At 34.4% G+C, this 22993-nt stretch overlaps 1 protein-coding gene across 1 annotated transcript in view; it reads left to right on the top strand.

Moving 5' to 3' along the window:
* LOC135201228 (F-actin-monooxygenase Mical-like) overlaps nt 1–22993 on the top strand; it is a 323794-nt gene that overhangs the window by 179347 nt on the left and 121454 nt on the right. Inside the window, 7 exon segments of the mRNA XM_064230105.1 lie at nt 6349–6498; nt 7242–7463; nt 9294–9450; nt 9671–9843; nt 17934–18880; nt 19601–19658; nt 19955–20223. Of these exon segments, the coding sequence (XP_064086175.1) occupies nt 6349–6498; nt 7242–7463; nt 9294–9450; nt 9671–9843; nt 17934–18880; nt 19601–19658; nt 19955–20223 (1976 nt within the window).

The following is a 22993-nucleotide window of genomic DNA, read 5'->3' as shown; positions in this document are numbered from 1 at the left end:
CTTAGTATTTTTTACCTTGGAGTTTCTATTTACCCCCTAAGCTCACAGTAAAATTTTCCACAGTTATACCTGTAACAGCCTTTGATCAAGTAACTACCTTGGGGGTGCTTGGTCCTCAAGACCTAAATTTCATAATCAGTCAATCAACTACCCAATGGGCATCTAAGTACAAAAACCAAGTTGTCCCTACAGAAATAGTAACCAATGCCACTTAAAAATAGGAGTATCTTTCAGAAGCACAAGTTGGATTCGTTGTTGAACCAGTATAAAGGTGGTTAAGGGGATGTGATTTGGGAAATACTCTTCAATAACTTACTGACACTTAACTACTTTTTCTTTGGCTGTCGGATAGAGGGGACACTTTTTCTGCTCTACCCTGTGTGCTGGATAGGAAGGACAAGTGGTGTGCCACCACTGTTGCATAGTAAATTCAATGTCTTCTTTTCATAACATATACGTTTTGATAATTGTGTCCCTTGGTTCTATTTTCCTTCTCATTATGGAGAAGAAACATGACCAATGCCAATGCAAAGGACATAGGTGGCCATATGGTTGTATCATGTCCCCCTTATTGGTAGACCCACTTAAGTACTGCTTATTTTTAGGGGTAAAGATTGTACTTAGTCTTTCCCCGGTGATGTATGAACAACCTAGTAAGAGGAGGAAGAAAGACAAGAGACATTTGCCTTCTACCCTAAATGCAAGAAACTTGTTCATACCATCTCTTCACAGGACAAGGAACAATGACACTGGGCAGTTATTGTCATACAAATATCTGCAAAGGTCTGGCCTGTTCTTAATATTGTAGGTAGCCCATCTTTGGCTGCACTTCTGGATGGCCATCTTTGGCTGCATCCCTCTGTCTTCTTACTCACTTACTTGTATACAAATGTAGGAGAAAGGGGTGATACAGTCAGTCTGAATTCAGTTCAGACAGTGGATTAACTGGATTTCATTTGGCCTTTTCTCATATTTTATTTAGATTTTAGTTTATATAGCAATAGAGAAGGGAAGGGTATGTTATCATGTTGCTGTGTTTTTGCAGCAGCTTGTTTAGCTATAGCAGTGGCTGCACAGATTGAATTTCGCGCAGTCAATTTGTCAGCACTGTGTTGGTGGGCAACCTCAGCAAATGAACTTGCAGGATGTAGTAAATCTTGCAATCCAGTCTTATCTTGCAGGATCTTAACTTCTTTGGCATCCAATCAATACTTCACCAGCACTAGATGCTTTGCACTTTTGGGTTATGTTTGAATTCATAATCTTTTAGCTGTATCTCACTAAGGAGCAAGGATTGCAAAACCTAGTACTGATCAATTAGTGAGACAAATGTGTGAAATTGGGTGGGACCTGAGGCACACTGTTGGTAACCTTTAACTTAGTGCACAGATTCACAGTTCTTTAGGGGATTGTAACTGGGAAAAATTCCAAAAATTTTAATTGTTGTGGAAGTACTATTTATATTGGTAAATACCAAAAATGCAGCCTGATTTTTAGTTTTATCCAATTTTCACCCTATGCATCATCTGTGGTTTTGTTCACATGTGATGAATTTGGTGTGCTTGTCTTGGTAAACTCATCTATATGTATCATCAAACCATTACTGGTAATTTTTCCTGAATTTGATGACCGTTCATGGGACTTACTTAGTAAAATAGCCATCAGCATTTCATTTAATTTCTTGGGGGTCTTGATCTAATGTAGCATCTGAAATATTAAGTGCCAGACAGACTTCAATAATGCAATCCCATTTTGCCTTATATTACAGCCAGACTTTTTCCAGCGGTGGCATTTGGAATATTACAGATTGAAAGATATGTCGTCCTCAATAGCATGATGATCAGAAGTGCTTATATACTTGCAGACTTTGGATTTGACAATTGCTGGAACATCTGTGAATATGGGGTCTTATCTATTACCAGAAAAATGCTTGAGTTCCTCAGTAAATGGACAAAATCGGGGGATACACAGAACTCAAGAGCAGACTGGTCATGTTGATCTGCGGAATTTGAATTAGCCACTTGATGTGCTTTGGAGTTCAGCCTCCATATAATGCGTGAAGCTTTTAAATTGGGAATGAGCCATACTAATCCCTTCCAAGAGACAATCATGTATAGAATTGTAGAATATTGAAAATCTTGTAACAGAACTTCTTGGCAACTATATTCCAGTTTTTCTGACAATAAATATGCCATCCGGACTTGGTGTATACAGCTGTACCTTGCGCATGTGAGATGGTGCGATGATAAATATGTCAGGGATTAAGATCTCAAAGTTTGCAATAAAACACCAAATCATATTATGGGCACAACTCTGGCGATGTACAGTCATGTGTGTCTGGATGTAAAATGTAGTTAAAGTCATGTTTTGTTTTTGAGGTATCGTAAGTTTTAAAGTTTCCTCTAAATTCCATGATTTTTTTATTATATTTGTAATGTGTTTTAGCTTTATTAATATCTGGTTTAGTCAGCGCTTATCAGAACTAAATAGGTTACAAATTAGACATTGTTGATGATGGATTTGGAGTATTAGTAAAGTGGACCCTTGCATAATTGCAGGTTTTTCAGTGGAACGTATTTCCACATTATTCAAGGAAAATTCACCTATTTGCAATATTTTTCATAGAGAATTATTCACTAATTCTACTGTATTTTCATATCACTTTCCTGACAAAATGCATTTTTGTGGTAAAACTATTAAAATACTCAAGTACAGGCGGCCCTCGGTTAGTGGCAGGGATTCCGTTCCTGGCCGCCGACGCTAAGTGATTTTCGACGCTAAGCGATTTTAAAGCTTACAGCCGCTGCACACCTTCTTTCGAAACTCTAGACCAGTCAAAGGCGCTGTAATCCCACAATGGCACAATAAGTAAATTTATATTTATGCAGTATAGTACTATAGAATTTACTGTACTGTAGTACTGTACAGTACATTATAGCATTATAAATACTGGAAAGTGAAAAAAGCCTAGCTTTAATTCTTTTGGGTGTCTAGAGTCTGTAAAGATATAATAAGGTTTATACAGTGTACAGGTAGCTGTAGTGTTTAAGTTACGATAATTCGTCTTACAATAGTCCGATTTTATGAGAGACCAAATTACAGTAGCCTAACTTAATCCCATCTTCTAGTTACATAAGTTCAATAACTGCAAAAGAGAATGATGAAAGTATGGTTTTAACGTTATACTCGTTGCGTGAACATGTGACAGCCATGAGCAACCAAACGAGAAACGACTTTTTTTTTTTTTTTTTTTTTTTTTTTTTTTGTTTTTTTTTTTTTTCTAAGTACAACCGAATTGGATAACATCTGTTTGGCTTGCATTTCCATCATCGTACTACAGTACACTATTACCGTAGTTGTTATAAATGGAGTTATGTAGAATAGAACTGAGATATCTTAAAGTAATAACTTTATTCGCTATAGATCAAAGATCAATATAGATCATAGATCAATCAGGAAATATACTGTTAAATTTAAACCTAGTTATAACTGAAGCTGAGAAAACTGTTCAAGCTGCTAATGAGTATTATCGTACATCGGCAACCAGGATAAATCCAGTAAACGTATGCCATCAAACACAACCGTAGATAAAATTGAGATAAAATAATTTTAATCAAAACTACTGTGCTTGACAGAACACATTTTACTGTTGGTTTCACGCCGATATGAGATAAATAATGTAAATTTCGTATTACGATGATATAAAGGAGAATTGCGAATGAAATCACGTGATTTTCTTACGCAATAAACATGCTGCCAACGTAATCTGTTAACGAAAAAAAAAACAGTTCACATTCACAAAGAGACATATTCAATTCATATTGCCACCTAAAATCATATTCAATTCATATTGCCACCTAAAAACACGTTGTATAAGGAAAAATAACCTTGTCTCATATAAGGCAAGTGTCTAGATATTCGTTTATGCTAACTAGAATGAAGAGAATTTGCTCAGAATTGCGTTAAATATGGCGAAACAAACTCTTATTCGCCATCAGCTGATTTCAAACCACAACATTGGCCGCTCCGCGGAATACTGGCTTAAATTTGCCGTAGTATTTTATAATACAGTAATATGAGAATACAGACAATATTAATATGAGAATACATACAATATTATTGGGTACAGTGAAGTAATGTATGACTTTTCAAATGATTTATGGAAAAGATGCATAATTAATAAAATAACGCCATGCATTTTTCGGAACAGTGGCGGACAAGAACGAACTTGAAAAAACATCCCCTGACAACGTGGAGTGTAGTTACAAAGGCTGCCTTAATTTGTATCATATTTTTGTACAAAATAAAAATACCCTATACGTAATATATTTTCATACACATTTTAAACATAAAAGCATAAACATTTAAAAAATTGACACATATATCACTAAATTTGCACTGTTTTTAACTATATTTTCGGAAGAGCGGCAGACGGTGGCTTACAAGAACAAACATGAAAAAACATCATATTTTGAAAAAACATCATATTTGATAATATGAAAGGCAGTTTCAAAAGCTGCCTTTTTATCATATTTCTGCACAGAAATAAAAAATACCCTATACTTAATACATTTTCATACACATTTTAAACATAAAAGCATGAACATTTATAAATCGACATATCCATATCTAAATTTGCACTTATGTAACTCGATATTTTCGGCATAGAACAGCGTCAGAAGCATACATTTTACCCTAATATTTGTTAATATAATTTGCATAACCTTTATGGTCTGAACGGCATTTTTACAAATATATGAACTCATTGGACAATGGCGCTAGCGGCGCTGTTAACTTAAAGTTGTGCCGTGAAAATACCTTATTTTTTAATGAATATTTTTGACGACAGCCGTAAAACCGATTCACCGCTGAGCGATTGCGCCATTAACCGCGGGCCGCTTGTATAAGCATTTTTAGAGGGGTATTTTGGTGTTTGAACTATTCAAAATAAATGTAAATAATGAACTAATTTGCATTCCACATGTTGTAAGGACAAAACATTTTGGATTAAATAGGTTACAAATAAGACATTGTTGATGATGGATTTGAAGTGTTAGTAAAGGGGGCCCTTGCATAATCGCAGATTTTTTAGTAGAACATATTTCCACATTATTCAAGGAAAATTCGCCTATTCGCAATATTTATCGTAGAGAATTATTCACTAATTATACTGTATTTTCATATCACTTGTTTGACTAAATGCATTTTTTGTGATAAAACTATTAAAATACTCAAGTATAACATTTTTAGAAGGTTTTTTTGGTGTTTGAACTATTCAAAATAGGCAAGTTATATGTATTTTTTAGAGGAGTGTCAAGTATTTGCAGATTTCAGCTATTCACTGGGGGGTTGTAGTAGGCATCCCCCATGAATACAGCGGCAGGGGGTCGACTGTACTTTTAATGAAAACTCATAAAAGACATTAATCATGACATCATTTGAAATAAGGCCATGTATAGACTCTATGGTAGTTGTTGTTCTATGGCTTTTATTTAAGATCACTTTATGGAAAGCATATTACTTTCATGATAAATGTAGCTGATATCCAAGGCAGATTGTGAAATTCCTTTTATTGGAGTATTCTGAAAAATGGTAAGGATCTTGTCAGGAAATTTTACTTGTTAGCATCCTGTTGACCATGGTACCATTGATATGAATTCCCGTTATGTATATAAGTTTGATATTAACGTGGGGTACACCATCAATCACAAGCATCTACTACTTTTATATCCTACCATTATTCTTGAGAAATACAAGTCTCCCATTATGCACTGCTTGTGTTGTAGAAGCATAATTTCATAAAAAAAGTAGAAACTGATCATTAATCAGTAACTATTCCATGCCGGTAAAGAACCTATGCAGGTGATGGTTTATGAGTCAGGACAGCTTCTGAATCTGTGCAACCCAAGGTTAAAGCAGTGACCCAGTGGGATTCTTACAACGAATGTCTGTTTTTTTTTTTTTTCAGAAAGTATATTGTTAGATGAGAAACATATATGTATAAGAAATTAAGTTATATAATGCAAACAATGAAGTAAAAGCATTGTTGTGAAAGATGAAAATGCCTTGTTTAAAAGCCATTTCATTGTAGATTTTTTTGGCAACAATTGATATTGTGACCTTGGGTTAATTCCATCTACTCTCACTTTGGTTCTGTTGTAAGTTATATTTGGTAACCGAATTTTTCTGAAAGTTTTCTCTTTTGACTTGTTTTTATTGCACTGCAGATCAATTCACTCTAAGTGCACAAGTGTTTTTATATTTAGAGGTAATTGTCAAAACACACTGCAAGCAGACTTGAACTACAATTTCTCATTATCATTTTTTTATATTTTTCCTAACTTGAAGGACATGATTCGAAGGATTGGGAAGATTGAAAAAACTGATTGGAATATTGCAGCCATAGAGAAGAAAATTCATGAAAATGCACATGGTGCTGATATTCATCTAGAAAGAGAAAAGGTGCCTAAATGGAGCAAAGATGTTTATGAAGATAAGGTAAAGCTTACATGCAGCGGTTTACTCTCCCTCTGGTGCTTTGTTGGACTCAGAATTTTTTCACATTTTTCTCGGGAGCTATTTGGTTTGGCATCAATCCATTAATCCATCTTAACAGTTTTCTGGGGTCAAGGATAAAATATGTAATTTTGGTGATGATGTGTATGGTTCTGATGCTAATAGTGTTTTTGTGTAAGTTGGTTTAACATTAGATATGTTTTATTTTCCCATGAGATTAATGTATGCAGAATATATTCCTCTTAGGTGTGCATATTAACTTTATTGTTTGTGTGACAGATTTTTTTTGTTTTTGCAAACTGAACTGGCTCATGTGGTCAGATCCTTGCTTATTTTGATGAAGGTGTTATGAGGACATAATATTCAATAATCATTAACATTACCTGAAAATCAGTTTGGTTTTTAGTGTTCTGTTACATCTTATTTTACTTACTTTGATCACTCGAGTAAAAGTAAGAATCCCTTGTTTACTGTTATTTTTTGTGTGTAGTATATTTGTAGTAGAACTTTGTGCACTAAACATTTTAGAAAATACTGACATTTCTTCTATCCATTCTGGAACTGGGAGCTTAGATTGTTTATAGCTCACTAGGACATGTGTGCCCTTCTGTGATGTTCAGCACATTTGGTTTTTCTCTGGTTTGCTTTGCATTATGTAATTGCCATACCACAGTCAAGGTGATTATAAATGCGTGTTTAATTTTCACAATTTTGTGTTTTCACAGTTTCACAACATTGAGAGAAGACTAAGGGAAAATGGTGAAGATGAAGAAACCATTGCCAAATACAAGGACATTGATGCTTCACTGAAACGACTGGAAATGAAACTTCGGGAGGGATCCACTTTAGAGACGGGAATGCGTGGCCAAAATAAGGTTTCTAATCTAGCTTCCCAACTATCTTCCAAATTAGAGAAAAAAGGAGATGAGAAAGTTTTGATTACCAAGGTAAGCTTTTGCATGATGGCAGGAAGTTAGTATCTGTGAAAAGGCAGTAGAAAATTTGACATTGTTGTTTGAAGAACAGTAATTCTCTGAGGATTCAAGCTAAGCTATGCATTAATCCAAAATGCTGTTTAAATTTTATGAAATATTTTACTTAAATTTTGTAAAGTTTATGAAATGTCATATTTTTTGTATAAATGTAGTGTACAATTTAAAATATATAGATTTATTCCTGAGATTGGTGCTAGGCCTTTTATTATACTACAGTATTTCATATTCTTCCAATTTGAGTATGCATATTAAGGGATCGGTTGTAGTTTGATGATCCATGAATTTTCTCAGAAAATAGATACAGTGGTACCTTGTTTGTTCAAAAGTTTCTTACGTCAGACACCCCATTTTTTTAAACTAAATTTTCAAGAAAATTTTGTGTTGTTTGTCGAACAAATACTCATGCTTCGAACTGACCAATTATCTTGTTTATTCTTATATTCAACTGCCTACTAGATCCTACAAGAAAAACTTTATAAACATAATTTTTCTTTACTATATATAGTTTAATGGTAACCATATTCAACAAAATAGATAGAAGAATAAAGCATTTCAATATTAACATAAAAAATGTACAAAATCATACGTCACCATGGTGTTGTCAAGCACAGCTGACTGGAGATTGAACAGGGGAGTATTTGATATTGTTTAGGAGAAAAGGAGAAGAGAGTTAAAATATTACTGTATGTATATAAAAGCAGTAACAATTCACATAATGAAAAAATAAAAGGGTGCAATACTGTAACCATAGAAATAAAAAAATAGCCTCATTTAGCTAGTTTGATGCGTTGAGACGGCATAGTTTAGTGATAAACATATTCAACAAAATAAAAAGTGAAGCTTTTCACAATAAAATTTAGCATAAATAATGAACAAAATCACATGTCATTGTAATGACGCGCAGCTAACTTGAGGTATAGGGAGGGAGTGTTTATATTTTTGAGGAATAATGAATGAATGATTTTAAATTATCACGTGTCGTGATATTGTTGAGGAGAGGAGAAGAGACAGCAATAAACCCATTACAGTACCAATTCACACAAGAATAGATCAAGTGGAAGTTCACAAATTTAATAATGATAAAACATGAAAACAAAACTGCAATATAGTTATAAAGAAAAAGTCTTTTTGAGAGCCAGTGTTCAGTGCATCAAGTGAGACAATAGAGAGTGGAGGAGGTGGATGGTTTTGGGTTATTAGGTGGGAGAAGGGGCTTTGCTTCCCAGTGACTTATCAGGTTGCCTGGAATGATTATTCACCAGTTTCTTTCACTTACACTTGATTTGCCCAAATCGCTTCTTTTAGTTACTGTAAAATACCTATCGAGTGGCACTTAGGGGGACTTTTTCGGCTTGACTGGAACGAATTATCCTAATTCCCTTTATATCTTATGGGGATGTTTGTTTCATATTTCGAACAAATCACATTTCAACCAGCCTTCAAAGTCTGGGGTACTTTTGTATAACAATTTTGTTGTACATTGATTAAGATAGTTTTTTTAATATGTGTGCAACAGGAGTTTGTGTTACAAAATCACTAAAACCTCATTTTCTTATATTCTTGTCATTCATCTGTACTTGACAATGCTGAAACAAAATACAGTAGTGAGCATAGATAAATAAATAATACTTCATAACACATTTAGACCCATAAATGCTTGATAAGGTTTATTGAAAAGAAATTGTATCATGCTTACTATACTTATGCACATCATGTAAGTGATCTTGTTATATGATATTTTATGAGTCATGTACCCCATTATATGTTGACTTTTCATTGCAGCCCACAAGGCCAACTGTCCCCTTGCCTACATCAGGTTCTGATTTGTGCCACTTTTGTGGAAATCGTGTTTATTTGGTGGAAAGGCTTAGTGCTGAAGGCAAGTTTTTCCATCGCCAGTGCTTCAAGTGTGATTATTGTGCTGCAAATCTTAGACTAGGTAAGCTTTGAATTTCTTTCATTATTGAAAATATGAAATATCTTGTTTTATATTTGACAGTTTTCCATAGGTTTGAAATATTATAAGACTTTCTTAAGACAAAATCAAACTTATTAAGCAATCATTTTATAAATAAATAGACTATTTGTTAAATATTTTTCAACTGTAGTATATTTTTTAAAATTATTTGGATTTTTACCTTATTTTGTCTCTGAACCAGGTAATTATATATATGATCGAGATGGCAGATATGGTGGCAAGTTTTTCTGTATTCCACATTATGGGCTTAGTCCACGAGAGAGGGGGCTACGAAGGAAAACAGAAGATACTGATAGTGCCAAGGAGAATATTGTACCTACTTCTACCTCAACTACCCCAAGTTCACACCTACATGTGAGTGCTTATTTATGTAAATATTTTGGTTATGATTTACTGGCACCTGTATTTCAATGTATTGAAATGGTTATTCCTTGTGCTTGTGTTAATACATTAACCATTTAATTTTGCAGAATATCATAATTGATTATTAACTATTTAATTTTATTATACACACCTATAACATAGTATTAGTGTCACTGTCTTCAATTGATGATGTTTGGCAGTCCTAACAAGGTAAAGTAACCTCTCTTTTGAGTTGTAAGGCCATCAGAATATTTATACTACTTTAAAATTATTTTTTGTTTAAAAGAATTACCGAGTATTGTGAACAGTAACTGTATAGTGTCTGTTTAAAAGTGATTATGTGTTTGTTCAAGATTAAATGCAAAATATTAATATTGAAATGAGGGAAAGATGGGGTGATTGTAAAGTTTCGTATTGTGTTTAAAAATGGATGAATGAATTTGAATACAAACAAGAAATTAAATTAATTTTGAACCCATATATGGGCTAATACCAACATTATAGTACTTTACAAGTACAGTAGTGAAATACGTTTTTTTCTGTCAAGTCCCTTTGGCTTAGTTACAGTGCTTTTAACTTGTTTATATTCTTTCCTCTTTAATTGTTGATATGTCTGTCTTCTTGAGCTGTGCTCTACATACCTCCATACATCTATCCTTTATCCATACCAGTACATTTACACAATAGAACTTAATGTATAATTGTATGAAGTTATGATTTTTAACAACTTTCTGATACATACATTTTAGTTTTACAGAAGCTCCTAGATTTTTGTCATAGAAAGTCTTGTACAGAAAGTTAGTAGTTTGTTCCATGAATTACATAAACTATGTAAATGGTGAAATACTGAGAATCTCTTCTCATGTAGTTATGAAAGGCAATGAAGAAGCTAATAAAGCAACCAAAGCTGCATCTTCAATATCCAGTAAGATAAAGCTATTACTACCACTGATAAGTTGTAGAATTATTGATTCAGTAAAGACTGTTATAGTACTGAGTTTGAGTTTGCTTCTTGTTTGAATTAGTTGCATTCTTTTGAGCCATGGATATTTGAAGAAATTCACCACATAATCCAGTTTGTGAAGCCAAGAATGTAAGTCAGCACTTCAACAGTTAAGCTGTCAATTGTTTCATAATATCAGACTATTAGATGTCAAACCTTAGTCACAAATCCATCAGAAAATTGTGTTTTTTAAATTTATTGTTCATAGAATCGTGAATATTTTTTTTAGATATTATTTACCAGATGCATAGATATATTTTTTTATGAGAGGTGGTAGTTAAAGCATTTTCAAGTTGAATAAGTTAGGCATACAAGGAAAGAAGTAATGGGAAGAAATATGAAGAGTAATAGGCATTAAGCAGTACAGCTGTTTGTGTAACATATGTTGCAAATCCCTTTAGTTAGTCTGCATTGTACGACATGGAAAACTTTGTTTACCCATTTGCTTGGGATTCTGTTAGCAAAGCTGCTGCGTTTTTCTAGGGAATTATCATAAATGAAATTTAAAGTTCTTCAATTAATGTTCATTGGAAAAATTATTTGATCACTTTGTTTTGGAAGTTTTGTCTTTATTATATTTCTGTTTTGACTTGACTTTTTAAAATCGTCTTTTATGCTTTTGTTTTCAGTGTTTTCAGTGAATTTACTTTTGTGTATTTCATTACTTTAGAAAAGTTGCTGTTCACATTGGATTCATAAAACCCACTTTGTTTCTTAAAAAATATGCAATGTAAAGGGAGGTACATGTATGTTGTGCAATTAGGCGTGAAGTTTTTTTTTTATTTATTTATTAACAAGTTATTACTCACTATTAACACATAACACCCAGTAGTTTTACCTACTTTTCTTAAGAAAGAATTCCTTTAGTAATGTCTTATGAACTTACTTGTAAGTGATGTTAACACTGACGTCCTCAGAATTCAGGATTATAATTGAAGTAAATATATTAAGTATCGCTGAGTAAAACTTCAAAGTACTTTTTCAGTGAGAAATTAAGAAGGCTTATACAGCATTAAAAGTAAAAGTAATTTAATGTATTTTTTTCATTTTGGAAAGGGGTGTTATCCATATTTATATGGTTGCCAGTGTGATAGCTAAAGCAGCTGCCATTGGTGAGCTTGTATACAACAGTAGCTTGTAGTGAGCTTACAAAGTATGAGATTTCTACAGTTCATGGGATAAGAGGATTATGAAGGAAGGTAAAGGAAGTGATACTGACGTATTGTAGATCTAGAAAGACTTTAGACAGATCACCCAGAGAAGTGGTTTAAGGGATTTTGAGAAATTAATGAGTTTCTTAGCTCCTAAGGATGACGAAGGAAATATTTAAGAGAGCCAGAACAGTAGTAAGGACAAAATACAGGAATACAGGTCTTTTTGAAATTAAGGTTGGATTATATCAAGGATCAGCTTTAACCCCATTTGTCTTTGTAATCATAATGGATGTGTTGAGTGAGCACCTGAGAGGAGATATGCAAGGGGATCTGCCATTTGCAGATGACCTAGTTGTACCAGGAGAATTGCAAGAGAGGTACAAGGCTTGGGAAGAGGGCATGGAAAGAGGAGGCCTCAAAGTCAGAATTGTAAAAACAAAGTAATGGTAGGAGTAAAGACAGGAGCTACGTGTAAGTTCACAACTTGGTGAGAAATGAAAGCAAACAAGTATACTTTGGTTCTGTCATAAGCAAAGAGGATGGAATTAAGCTAGAGATCTTACAGAGAATTCAATCAGTTGGGCTAAGTGGAAACCACTTTCTTCGGTGATTTTTTATGAACTTCAAAGATTCCTTTGAAACTTGGGATTAAGGCCTACAAAATAGTGATCAGACTGGTGCTGCTGCATGGTGCAGGAACATGAGCAATGCAAAGAATAGAGGGAGCCCTGAAAGGATGAAGATGATAGCGTTGAGATTGATCCTGAGAATATCATGGCTGGAAAGAATTTAAAGTGAACAAACAAGAAGTAGTTGAATGTTTGTAACATAACAGATAAAGCCAGGGAAAGTAAGATCAGGTAATGATATGATTGTGTGGTTTGTAGGGATGAGGATGCTCAGGTTAAGAAAGCTATATGGCCATGGAGGGTGGTAGTATTAATAGTAATAGTAGTAGATGAGGTAGGCAGGGAATTTTATGGAGTGACATTTAGAGATAGGCATGAAGCACACAGATCCCAAAATAATGATATTTCTGTTTTATCTTATTACAGTAATTTTCCCTACCTCTTTAATTTTTCACTTAGCAATCCCTTTTCTGTCATATACACTATACTTAATTTAATTTATTTCAGTTGTAATAGCTACAGTGCCCACTTAACTTCTCAATTTCTTAACACCTTTGGGACACACTTGTCACTACAAAGCTTTAGATCCAAATGGAAGAATGTGAAAACAATTCAAACATCTGCAGCAGGATTCAAACCGGCATCAGGAGTATATATTTAAAGTCCTTTAGTTTCAGTTATATTTAAAGGGAAAGACTTTAGAATGGTTTTAAGTGTAGTGAACAACTCTCGTCTAATAATGTAAACAGTACATTCTTAGTAACATAAAACCTAGGAATTAAGGCATATTCTGCAATTATGGACCACAGCTATCTCTCATTCTTTGCTTTGTTTATAACCTATTGGTTATACATGGTAGAATTAAATTAAATTCACTGCTCTTTTCTTCAGTAATGGGAAAAGCATTACTATTGGTTTTTTTAACCAGATTGAAGTTATATAACTTTTTGTTCAGTGCTTTGAAGTTTTACTAGCTTCTTGCTGTCCTTCAAAATATGTCAAATTATGAAAGTACTCTTGTGTGCCAGTGAGTTTTCAGGGCAATTTTTTCTCATTATGCTGCACCATCCTATGCTGATCAGTGGATATTGTAAAATTTTTACATGTTACCTGCACAGGCCAATGACTCTATCTTGTCATACTTTTTCGTAGTAAATGGTTCCAATTGATGTGAAGTGAATCGGTCATTGAGTAACTACCAGGCATAAGTGCTTTTGTTTATTTATGATAAACTCCATCTACCAAGTTTTGTACAATGTCATCCTATAAAGTTATTTTTATTCTTCCATTAAAGGATAGTTGCTGTTATAATAAATAGTGAAAGGAAGGTTTTATTCCAGTAATCGTCACTAATCCTAGACATTCTCCTCTGCAATAAACTGGGTGGTTAATTCAGGTTTCCATATTTTAGTTAAAGATGCATTGTTCAACAGTTGCATTTCATTGTCCTATTTTAGTTATTAGGTAATATTTGTAGCCTGTCACATATTGTAACATAATGGTCAATAGGCTCATCATCTCATTAGGTTGTGAAATGAGTGGTTCAAGCCTGTTTAGTGATGTCTGTTCAGAATTTAATTTGCACTTTACATAAAGATATTTTAGTCTGTCAGAAAATCAAAGGGTTCTGTGTGTGCGTGTTTTCCTTTTTTTTTTAAGTTATGTGAAAAAAAAAAAATTATCAAAAACTTAGTTTTCTATTGCAAACTTCTCTATAGAAGTTCTTTGCTTTCCAAAAGGTGTTGAAGTCATGTTTTTATGAATTTTGTTGTAATATGTACATTACCCTTTGAAATATTTCTTATCTCTAAAAGTTATATGGATAATAGTCCTCTTGGTTGGCATAGGATGATTAAAAAAGAATTGGATTGGTTATTAGATTCAGTGCACCAGTCGTGCTTCTGGAAGAGAAATTTTTTAGCAGCAGAGATTTGATTAAGAGTCCTGGTATAGAGGGTGTAACATATTAGGGGATTCAATAGGACAAAAGGGTAATCATTAGTACTCACATTTACTTGTTTAAAGTTTTCCATATTTCACTTAGAAGTCTTGTTTACAGTTATGTCCAATAACAGCTCTCAAATTTCATAAACAGTATTACGTATTCCTCTTGTATTACTGTTAGGTTTTAATAAATCAAAAATTTTTAAGAAATAACATTTAATATTGTACTTTGTAATGTAACTGTAATATCACACTCGTCAGTGTGAAAATTATTACAATTAACATTAGCAGTGTTGTTAGAAACTATCTGGAGATTGGTCAGTCCTGCAGACCAAGTGGCTATTTGTCATTCAAGTGGGCACAATTAATTATAAATTGCATTTGCTGATGTGGAGTGAAATATGGCTAACTCCTTTTAGTAATGCTGTTATTGAGACTTGTTAGTCATTTTGACATTCTCTTGTGTTTTGTACTCTATTTTTGTCAGAAGAAAAAAATTCAAAAATTATTTTGCTTATTACTTGGGCAAATGTAGTTATGGATAATGTACTACTTGGGCAAATGTAGTTATGGATAATGTACAATTTATATTAGTATACTCTGTTTAATGTTTATATAGTTATTGTTGTGTTATTACATTTTTACACACACACATGCTGAAGTAGTTAGCACCCTATGATAGTTACTGTTCACAGTTAACATTTACTTCCTGTATTGTCTCTTACTGATTAAGGTCTTTACAGGAGAAGGCTTCATTACTTTTCTCCCATTTACTGCAGTCACACCTAATGTACATAGTGTTCACTTCTTTTTTTCTAGGAAATAGGCACACTTAGGAATATTTAAATTTTGAGTATTTTCTTATTACAGGATTAATTTATTTATGAACTATGTTAATTGTTACTATGCTGTACTAACAATAATGGCATCATAGTCATGCATATGGTTATACATTGTTAATGTTATATGTTAAGAAAATTGTCTGCCTTGTCGCTTAACTTTGGTTTGCCGTGGCTTTGTTGCATAGCAGCATGCTTATACAGTATGTTTTATTCCATGTCAGTGACTGACATTGCACTGTCTTTGTTTTCTTCTGCTTGTCTGAATGAATTTGGCCTCTCTGTGTTATCATGGTGGTGGATCCCTTGATTGCAATGTAATTCAGGATAGACCACTTGCTAAAAGCACAGCCTGGTCATCATGGGTGGGTGTGAAAACCATTGCTAATGGTTTTGTGTGGCCTTGTCATTTGCAGAGCTACATTGCTATGCTTTTGCAGAGTGCTCCTAAATACTTTCTCGGATATTTTTTTTAAGTTTTTATTTTTTGTCCGAGATATTACCTCTTCCACTCTTGTACACTTGGATAATGTATCCTAAGGTCTTTGAGATGTTATCTTTGTGGTTTCAAGGTTGTTTGCACGAGAAGCATGAAGACCAAGTAGGATCATTCTCTCCTTAACAATTTAGATTAGAATTTTATTCATTATTAATTTTTATTGTCAGTCCCTTCAAATTAAATATATGATGTGAAGTTTTGAAATTTGAGAATATTTGACAACAGTTAAGTACAAGAATTGATGAATTTTGTTGTGTCATTTAAGTTGATGAGAGAAAAAAATCTAGCTGGTTTTACAAACTGAAATTTCACACAGTTCATATGACACTGGAAATTTATCACCAGGACTCAATATTTTGGTAATTGAACAAATGTGAATCATAATATTGATAGTATTTCCTGCATGCATTTCATAATTGCTGTAAATAGCTTTTTGAACAGAATTAAGAGATCATGAAAAGTGCTCCTTTGTGAGAGTCTCGACTAACTTCCATAGGCTGGAGTTGGCCCAGTTCAGAGGGGTATTATATTTAGATCCTGTTCTTTGCCCTGGATTTTATTACTCCAACTTCGACATGAAATGCGGTAGTTAGGTGTGCTGAAGTGTTTAGAGATGTTCTGTATCATCAAATATTTTTCATTCGGAGTAAAGTTTATCTAACCTAAAAATGGTATCGTCTCTTTTGCACTTTGAGGAAGTTTAAAAAGGGCACCTCATTTACACTCCAACGAAGGTTTTGCGTTCCAAGCAATTGTAATGTACTACGTAATTGAAATTTAGATTCGTGGAGATCAGATTGAGTGCACATATGCTTTAAGTGGCTTAGAAACACATTTATTTTTATTATTTTGAAATTTAGACAATACTTTTGCACTTTCGATTAGTTCACATTGTAGGAGCGTTGCTGTTGTCAAGTGCATGAGAAATATTGGAGGACAGTAGTTTTTTCATTTACAATAATTTAGCATATCATCTTCTTCAGTAGTAGTTTTTTGTGTGATGTAGAGTTGATAAGGGATATCGTTAAACATGAAGCTTTTTCAAGATACATTCTCCAAAGTTGTACAAGGATTTAAGCTGCATTTGAAACCAAAGTTCGCTGCTCTTCACTTACATTGGCTAATAAGTTACACGTAAGTTATGATTCACAGCTGTAATAAGAGGAAGGGTTTTTGAACTTCCATCTTAAATAAATCATGGCCTCTTCTAGTTGAGGCAGATCTTCGTTTGGTTGATGATACTCCTGGCCCTGAACTACTTGGTGGTGAATTTGCTGGGATTTTGGTAGCCTAAGATGACAAGACCACACAGACCACAGCTGTTCAGCACGACCCCCACCAGCTGTGCTAGGCAAAGGTGAGACTAAGACTTGCCACCACCATTATTAGCCAAAGAGCCAACGATGATCACTGGATGGGACAAGGTTAGGCTGTTACCCTCAAACCAGTGGCCTTAAGGATTTGGGATATGCACCCTGTCCCTACACAAAAGATAACAGTAATAATGAAAAAGATAACTAATAGAAAAAAAAGAGGGGTTGAAGCAGTTGTCTTTGGTGATATTTCATCAAGTCTTTTGCACTTTTATATTATATTAAAATTTAGTTTTCAATTTGAAAAGAATATGTTTTGCTCATACTTTTACTATAGTGGATTTTCAATCCCTTCTTTTAGATATTAAATTCTACCCAGTCCTTGTCTTATTTTAAATGTGCTGTGTTTTTCTTTGGATATGCTTGATTTTCCATTTAATATTTTGTATTGTAATGGATATGTAAGGTATACTTGCTTATTTTGTGTAGCAGAGCATGGTTACTGAATAATTTTTGTTTCTTGTTGCATGGTTTGAGGCAGAATTCTTACTTTATGGCCTATTAACTTTTTTGTAGAACTATTTGTAGATGAAAAGTGACTTGATATAGCTGTAACTTGTAGGTGTTATTTTAGATCATTAATAGTGTAGACCAAACTTTCAGATCTAAAGACTAACCCCCATAATTCATGGGATTGCAGATGAGAAATGGACCTCAGACATGGCCCATATGTGGCCATGAGTTTTTAGATTGGATGCAACCATCTGATGGAGAGATCTCACCCCGGCAGTACACAGCTCTTATACGACGAGCCTCCTCCCTTCACTATCGCCCTGATCATTTTCTTGCTGACCATACTGGTGGCTGTCCTGTGAAAAACTTAGAATATGGCCAAAGAAATCTCACACAGACTGGTGACACACTTAAACTTAAAGATCCGGTGGTTACAACTGGAAACAAGCATGTAACTGGGGGAAACTGTACAGATAAACACTCACTGACTTTGACTAACATGACCACAGAACCAAATAGTGATAAAAAGGGACTGACAAGGAATTTAGGTTCAAAGAATGAAAGCAAATCAGGTTGTGTAAAACTAAAGACTAATGTTCTATTGTCAAATGAATTTGATAAACTAAAAATTAGTTCAGCAAGTAAGAATTGTAGTATACGAATGAAACAGAATTTTTATTTGAGATTTGAAGATGGGAGCCATTTATCAGAAAGTAGCGATTTTAAACTTGATGAAATATCAAATGGAGACAAAACAGAATGCTCACAGCTTACTATTACAGAACATAGTCCCCAGACAAATGATACAGTAGATCTTACACCACTTGGAGACACTCATAAATGCAGTTGTTTTCATTCAAAGGCAGTTTCTCCAAATGAGCTTGTTAGTTCTATTCAGGCATTTCACATGTCTAGAGTTCTCACTTCTGAGACAATTTCATCATCAGGTAAACTCAAAGACCAACCTATTGTTACGGAACGACCATATTACGATGGTGGCTATGACACTGACTATGACCTGACTCCTCCACACTCTAGCTCAGAATGTGATGATGGAAAGTTGAAGCTGATTTTGGACTCTTCACCAGTGTGGAGTCGTTATTTGGCCTGGCTTCAAAGAATGACCAAGGCTCAGTGATAGTCTGCTTAGGACTTCACTTGATGTCTTGCTAATTCTGCCTTGTCTGACATATCAGTGTTTTCATTCTTGATATGAAATGTAATGTTTTAAGTGTACTTAATCTAATATTTTATTTTGTATCTTATTTGTGCTTAGAATTGTAATTTGTATGTATGTAAGAAATGTGAACAGTCTTTGTAATTGTGAATGTATATTTACTTGTACCGTCAAGATTTTCAATAAAATAATGGAGAGATTTGGAATTTTAGAAACAAAATAAATTGTAAATAGTATTGGCATGCCAGAGCTAACATCCCTCACCATACTTGCACCATAGTTAGACTAGAAAGACACACAAACCACTATTGACTGTGACATACCCTTACAAGTTTTCTGTCAAATGACACAGACCTTGCCTGACTCCTAAAATTCATCTGTCTGATCATTTTTCTATTCTTTCACATCTTCTATATGCACTCATGTTTCTTGGAAATGTGCAAATGTTAGGGAAACAGTATATCAGCTTCCCCATTGTTCTTGCACCGTATTTCATGGTATGGTTGTTAACTGCCTGTAATACGTGATTTCTTTTTCAGATCTCTTGTTCCATGTTACAGGAATTCAGTGTGTATTTTGAAATACTTTTGAAAGTGTTAAAGTTTTTTGGAGTTGTAAATTTTGGTATGCTGCTAAGTATTACAAAGAATTTGCATGAAAGAAATGATATTCCATAGCAGTCTCTTGATGATGTTTATCCATATCATTAATACCAAATATGGTTATAAAAAGCAGGTATGATGCCAGGATGGAGGTTTATTCAGCATTATCATTATCAACTTAGACTTTTACAATCATGTGGTATGATGTTAATAGAAGGCATTGTGGATAAACAGCTCAAATATACAAAGCAAATGCATTGTTCTTGTCATTAACAAGAGCATTGAATACTAAATTGATGTATTAGCGAGAGATTGCTTCAGTCACTTTTGAATATACATAAAGATTTTAGACATAACTGAAACCTCCTCTCTTTCACTGCTCTGCCTGGGCATGGCACATGGGTGATGGTGGCACACACAATTTTACAGGTACCGGGGGCAGCTAGCAGTGAAGTTGGAGCTGGACCTATTAGTGGTCATGCTGTAGGAAAAGGAGGCACGCCAGTCACCCTTTCTCCCGAAGATCGAGCCAGGGGAACTACTCCAGAACGTGTGGAATTTGAGAACTCTATGGTAGAACAAAGTGATGAAGAAGAGTACTTATCAGAGGAAGAGTGGACAGATAGAAATTTTGGTGCTTCAGCAAATGAATTGGATGATACAGATGGGGATGATGATAGTGACTTCTCTGATTTAAGGTAAGTCTCTCTCTCTCTCTCTCTCTCTCTCTCTCTCTCTCTCTCTCTCTCTCTCTCTCTCTCTCTCTCTCTCTCTCTCATTTTATTAATAAGTTAATGCATGGTTCTGAATTAAGGATATTTGTCAGGTACTACTTGAGAATCTTAGATACATGTAATTTTCACCCTTAAAATATTTGAATCCTGTATGTTTACATATAATTGCCAAAACAAAATGCAAGACTTAAGTAGGATGCCCTTAGATGATGCCTGGGGTCATTGCTAAGCCGACATTGGTTCTGTTAATTATCTTAATCCGCTTCATCACTGCCTTAAGGAAAATGTTGTCTATATGGTCATAGTCCCAAGCTCTATTGGGAAGGTTGATCCTTTTATCTTGTTATTTTATCAGTAAAGATTCTACCATCTGACATTTGCATTGACAGCACTCTTGTATAAAATTCGGGATGAGTTCCAATCCATGGTTACAAATTTGTCATATTTGAATGTTGGAAAATTGCTGAACTATATTGACCATATCTAAGTGCTTATGTTGAGTTAATCTTTCCGGTTTTATGGGGCTTACCTAGCACCATAAAATTGGCAATTTTCAACGCCATAATGCGCCAATTTCCACTTATCAGCACCAGAAATAGTTATGGCACCGATAATACCTAAGAAGGTGCCATTGAGAGTTATCAATGCCATAAGTGCCATAACTCGCAGAAACTCGGCAAATTATGGTGCCTTAATTTAATATCGTTGCAAACAAAAATACACCCATACCATCATCCCATAACATCCTAATCCATCTTAGATTATTACCCATTTACAACTGTTACTCCTAAGTATGCATATACAGTGGACCCCCTGTATTTGCGTTCTCCGGATTCGCGGACTCACACATTCGTGGATTTCTATCGAGAACGTTTCTCCGCATTATTCGCAGTATTTTTCTATGAGAAAAATCCACAAATTCTTGTTTTTTTTTATAATTTCATCATAAAATGCACTTTTTGTGATAAAACTATTTAAAAAAAACAATTATAAATGTTTTTAGTGGGTTTTTCTTGAGTTTTAACTAACAAAAAGGCTGTTTTTGGTGTTTTTATAGGGGTTCCAACTATTTGCGGGCTCTAACTATTTTGCTGTAAACACAGCAAAATATCTGCAAAAGGTTTAATACAAATTAAATAAATCTATTACAAATTGAATATAGTGGAATCTCGTTTTTTGTGCATAATCCGTTCCGGATTATGCACTTCAGACCCCAAAAATATTTTAAATATATTTATTTCATAGGGAATAAACACAGTTTTACATACAGAAAACAATGGAAAATAAATCAAATGAACAATGAAATGAATAATGAACATTAACATCAATCTTACCTTTATATAAGGAAGATGGAGAGAAGGAGAGGAGGAGGAGGAGGAGAGGTTATTGTATGGAAGGGGAATCTCCCTCCAGAAGGATTTCAGATATCAAGGACCTATTTGGGATTGCTTCTCCTCTTCAATTTTTACTGGCACTGTCTGGGGTTACTTCCCCTTGAGAGTCACTGGACCCCTGTCACACAACAAAACTGTCCAGAGACATTTGTTTCTGGCTTCTACTTAAAATTTGCCTAAAGTGAAACACGGCATTGTCATTAAGGATGTTGGAGACACAGATTACATCATCTTTGTTTGGATGATAATTCTCCCCAAAATCTTTAACATTACTCAACTTGTCAAACATGTCCTTAATCACTGAAGTAGGCACATTATGTTTGCCCATCCTCTCTCTGAATTTTTCAAACCAGCCTCTTCTGGTCTTAAATTCACTAACAGCAGCACTTGTAGGCATTTTTTTTACTATGATTGGCATGCAGCTCCTCCAACACTTTGCTACAAGTTTTTCTTAAATTCTACAGTTATCAGCGATCCGGTTTTATGGGGCTTGCCTAGCGCCATAAAATTGCGATTTATGGCGCCACAACGGGATGAATTCCGGTTATCAGCGCCATAAGGGTTCTTATGGCGCGCCATAAGGATGCTTATGGTTAAGGCAGTTTTTGCTTTTTGGTGCACACCCAGGAATGGAACCCCTGCCAATAACTGGAGACTGCCTGTATATAGTGTTTCACGCCATTTTTACAGAAGGGCACTTTCTTTGGCCCCATGATGGCTTATTTAGCAATTGCACTGGAATGGAAAAAAAGCGCAAAACTCCACAAAAAACAATGAACACAAAAGCAGAATGGGTCACAAGATAACATGGGATGCTTTGTTTGGGTGCTCAGTATGGGCCTAGTCACACGGTGGGCCCTGGAAGGAACATTTCTAAGTGTACAAAACCCAAGGAATCGTACAAAACCCGAGACAAAATTTCATTGGAAAAAGTCTACAAAAACCATGGCGTACGGAAACCGAGGTTCCTCTGTAAATCTGTCTTACAGAATGTTTGATAACTAATCAAGTTACCCCTGTACTGTATACATAAACAAAACTGTTTTCTCATATTATTGGTAAAAACATTTTAAATTATCATTACAGGCAGTCCCCAGGTTATCGGCTGGGTTTTTGTTCTCAGCAGATTGTTATTAACCCTGTAACGCCGAAGGGGTATAATGAAAATCGTCTCCCGTATGCAGAGGGGGTCTTGGAGTGAGCGCCGAAGCGGAAAAAATATTTTTTTCAAAAAATCACAGCGTGCTTAGTTTTCAAGATTAAGAGTTAATTTTTGGCTCCTCTTTTTATCATTGCATGAAGTTTAGTATGCAGCCATCAGAAATGAAAAAAAATATCAT

Source organism: Macrobrachium nipponense, chromosome 28 (genome assembly GCF_015104395.2).
Source record: "Macrobrachium nipponense isolate FS-2020 chromosome 28, ASM1510439v2, whole genome shotgun sequence".
Taxonomy (NCBI): domain Eukaryota; kingdom Metazoa; phylum Arthropoda; class Malacostraca; order Decapoda; family Palaemonidae; genus Macrobrachium; species Macrobrachium nipponense.
This window is presented reverse-complemented; position numbering and strand designations above follow the sequence as displayed.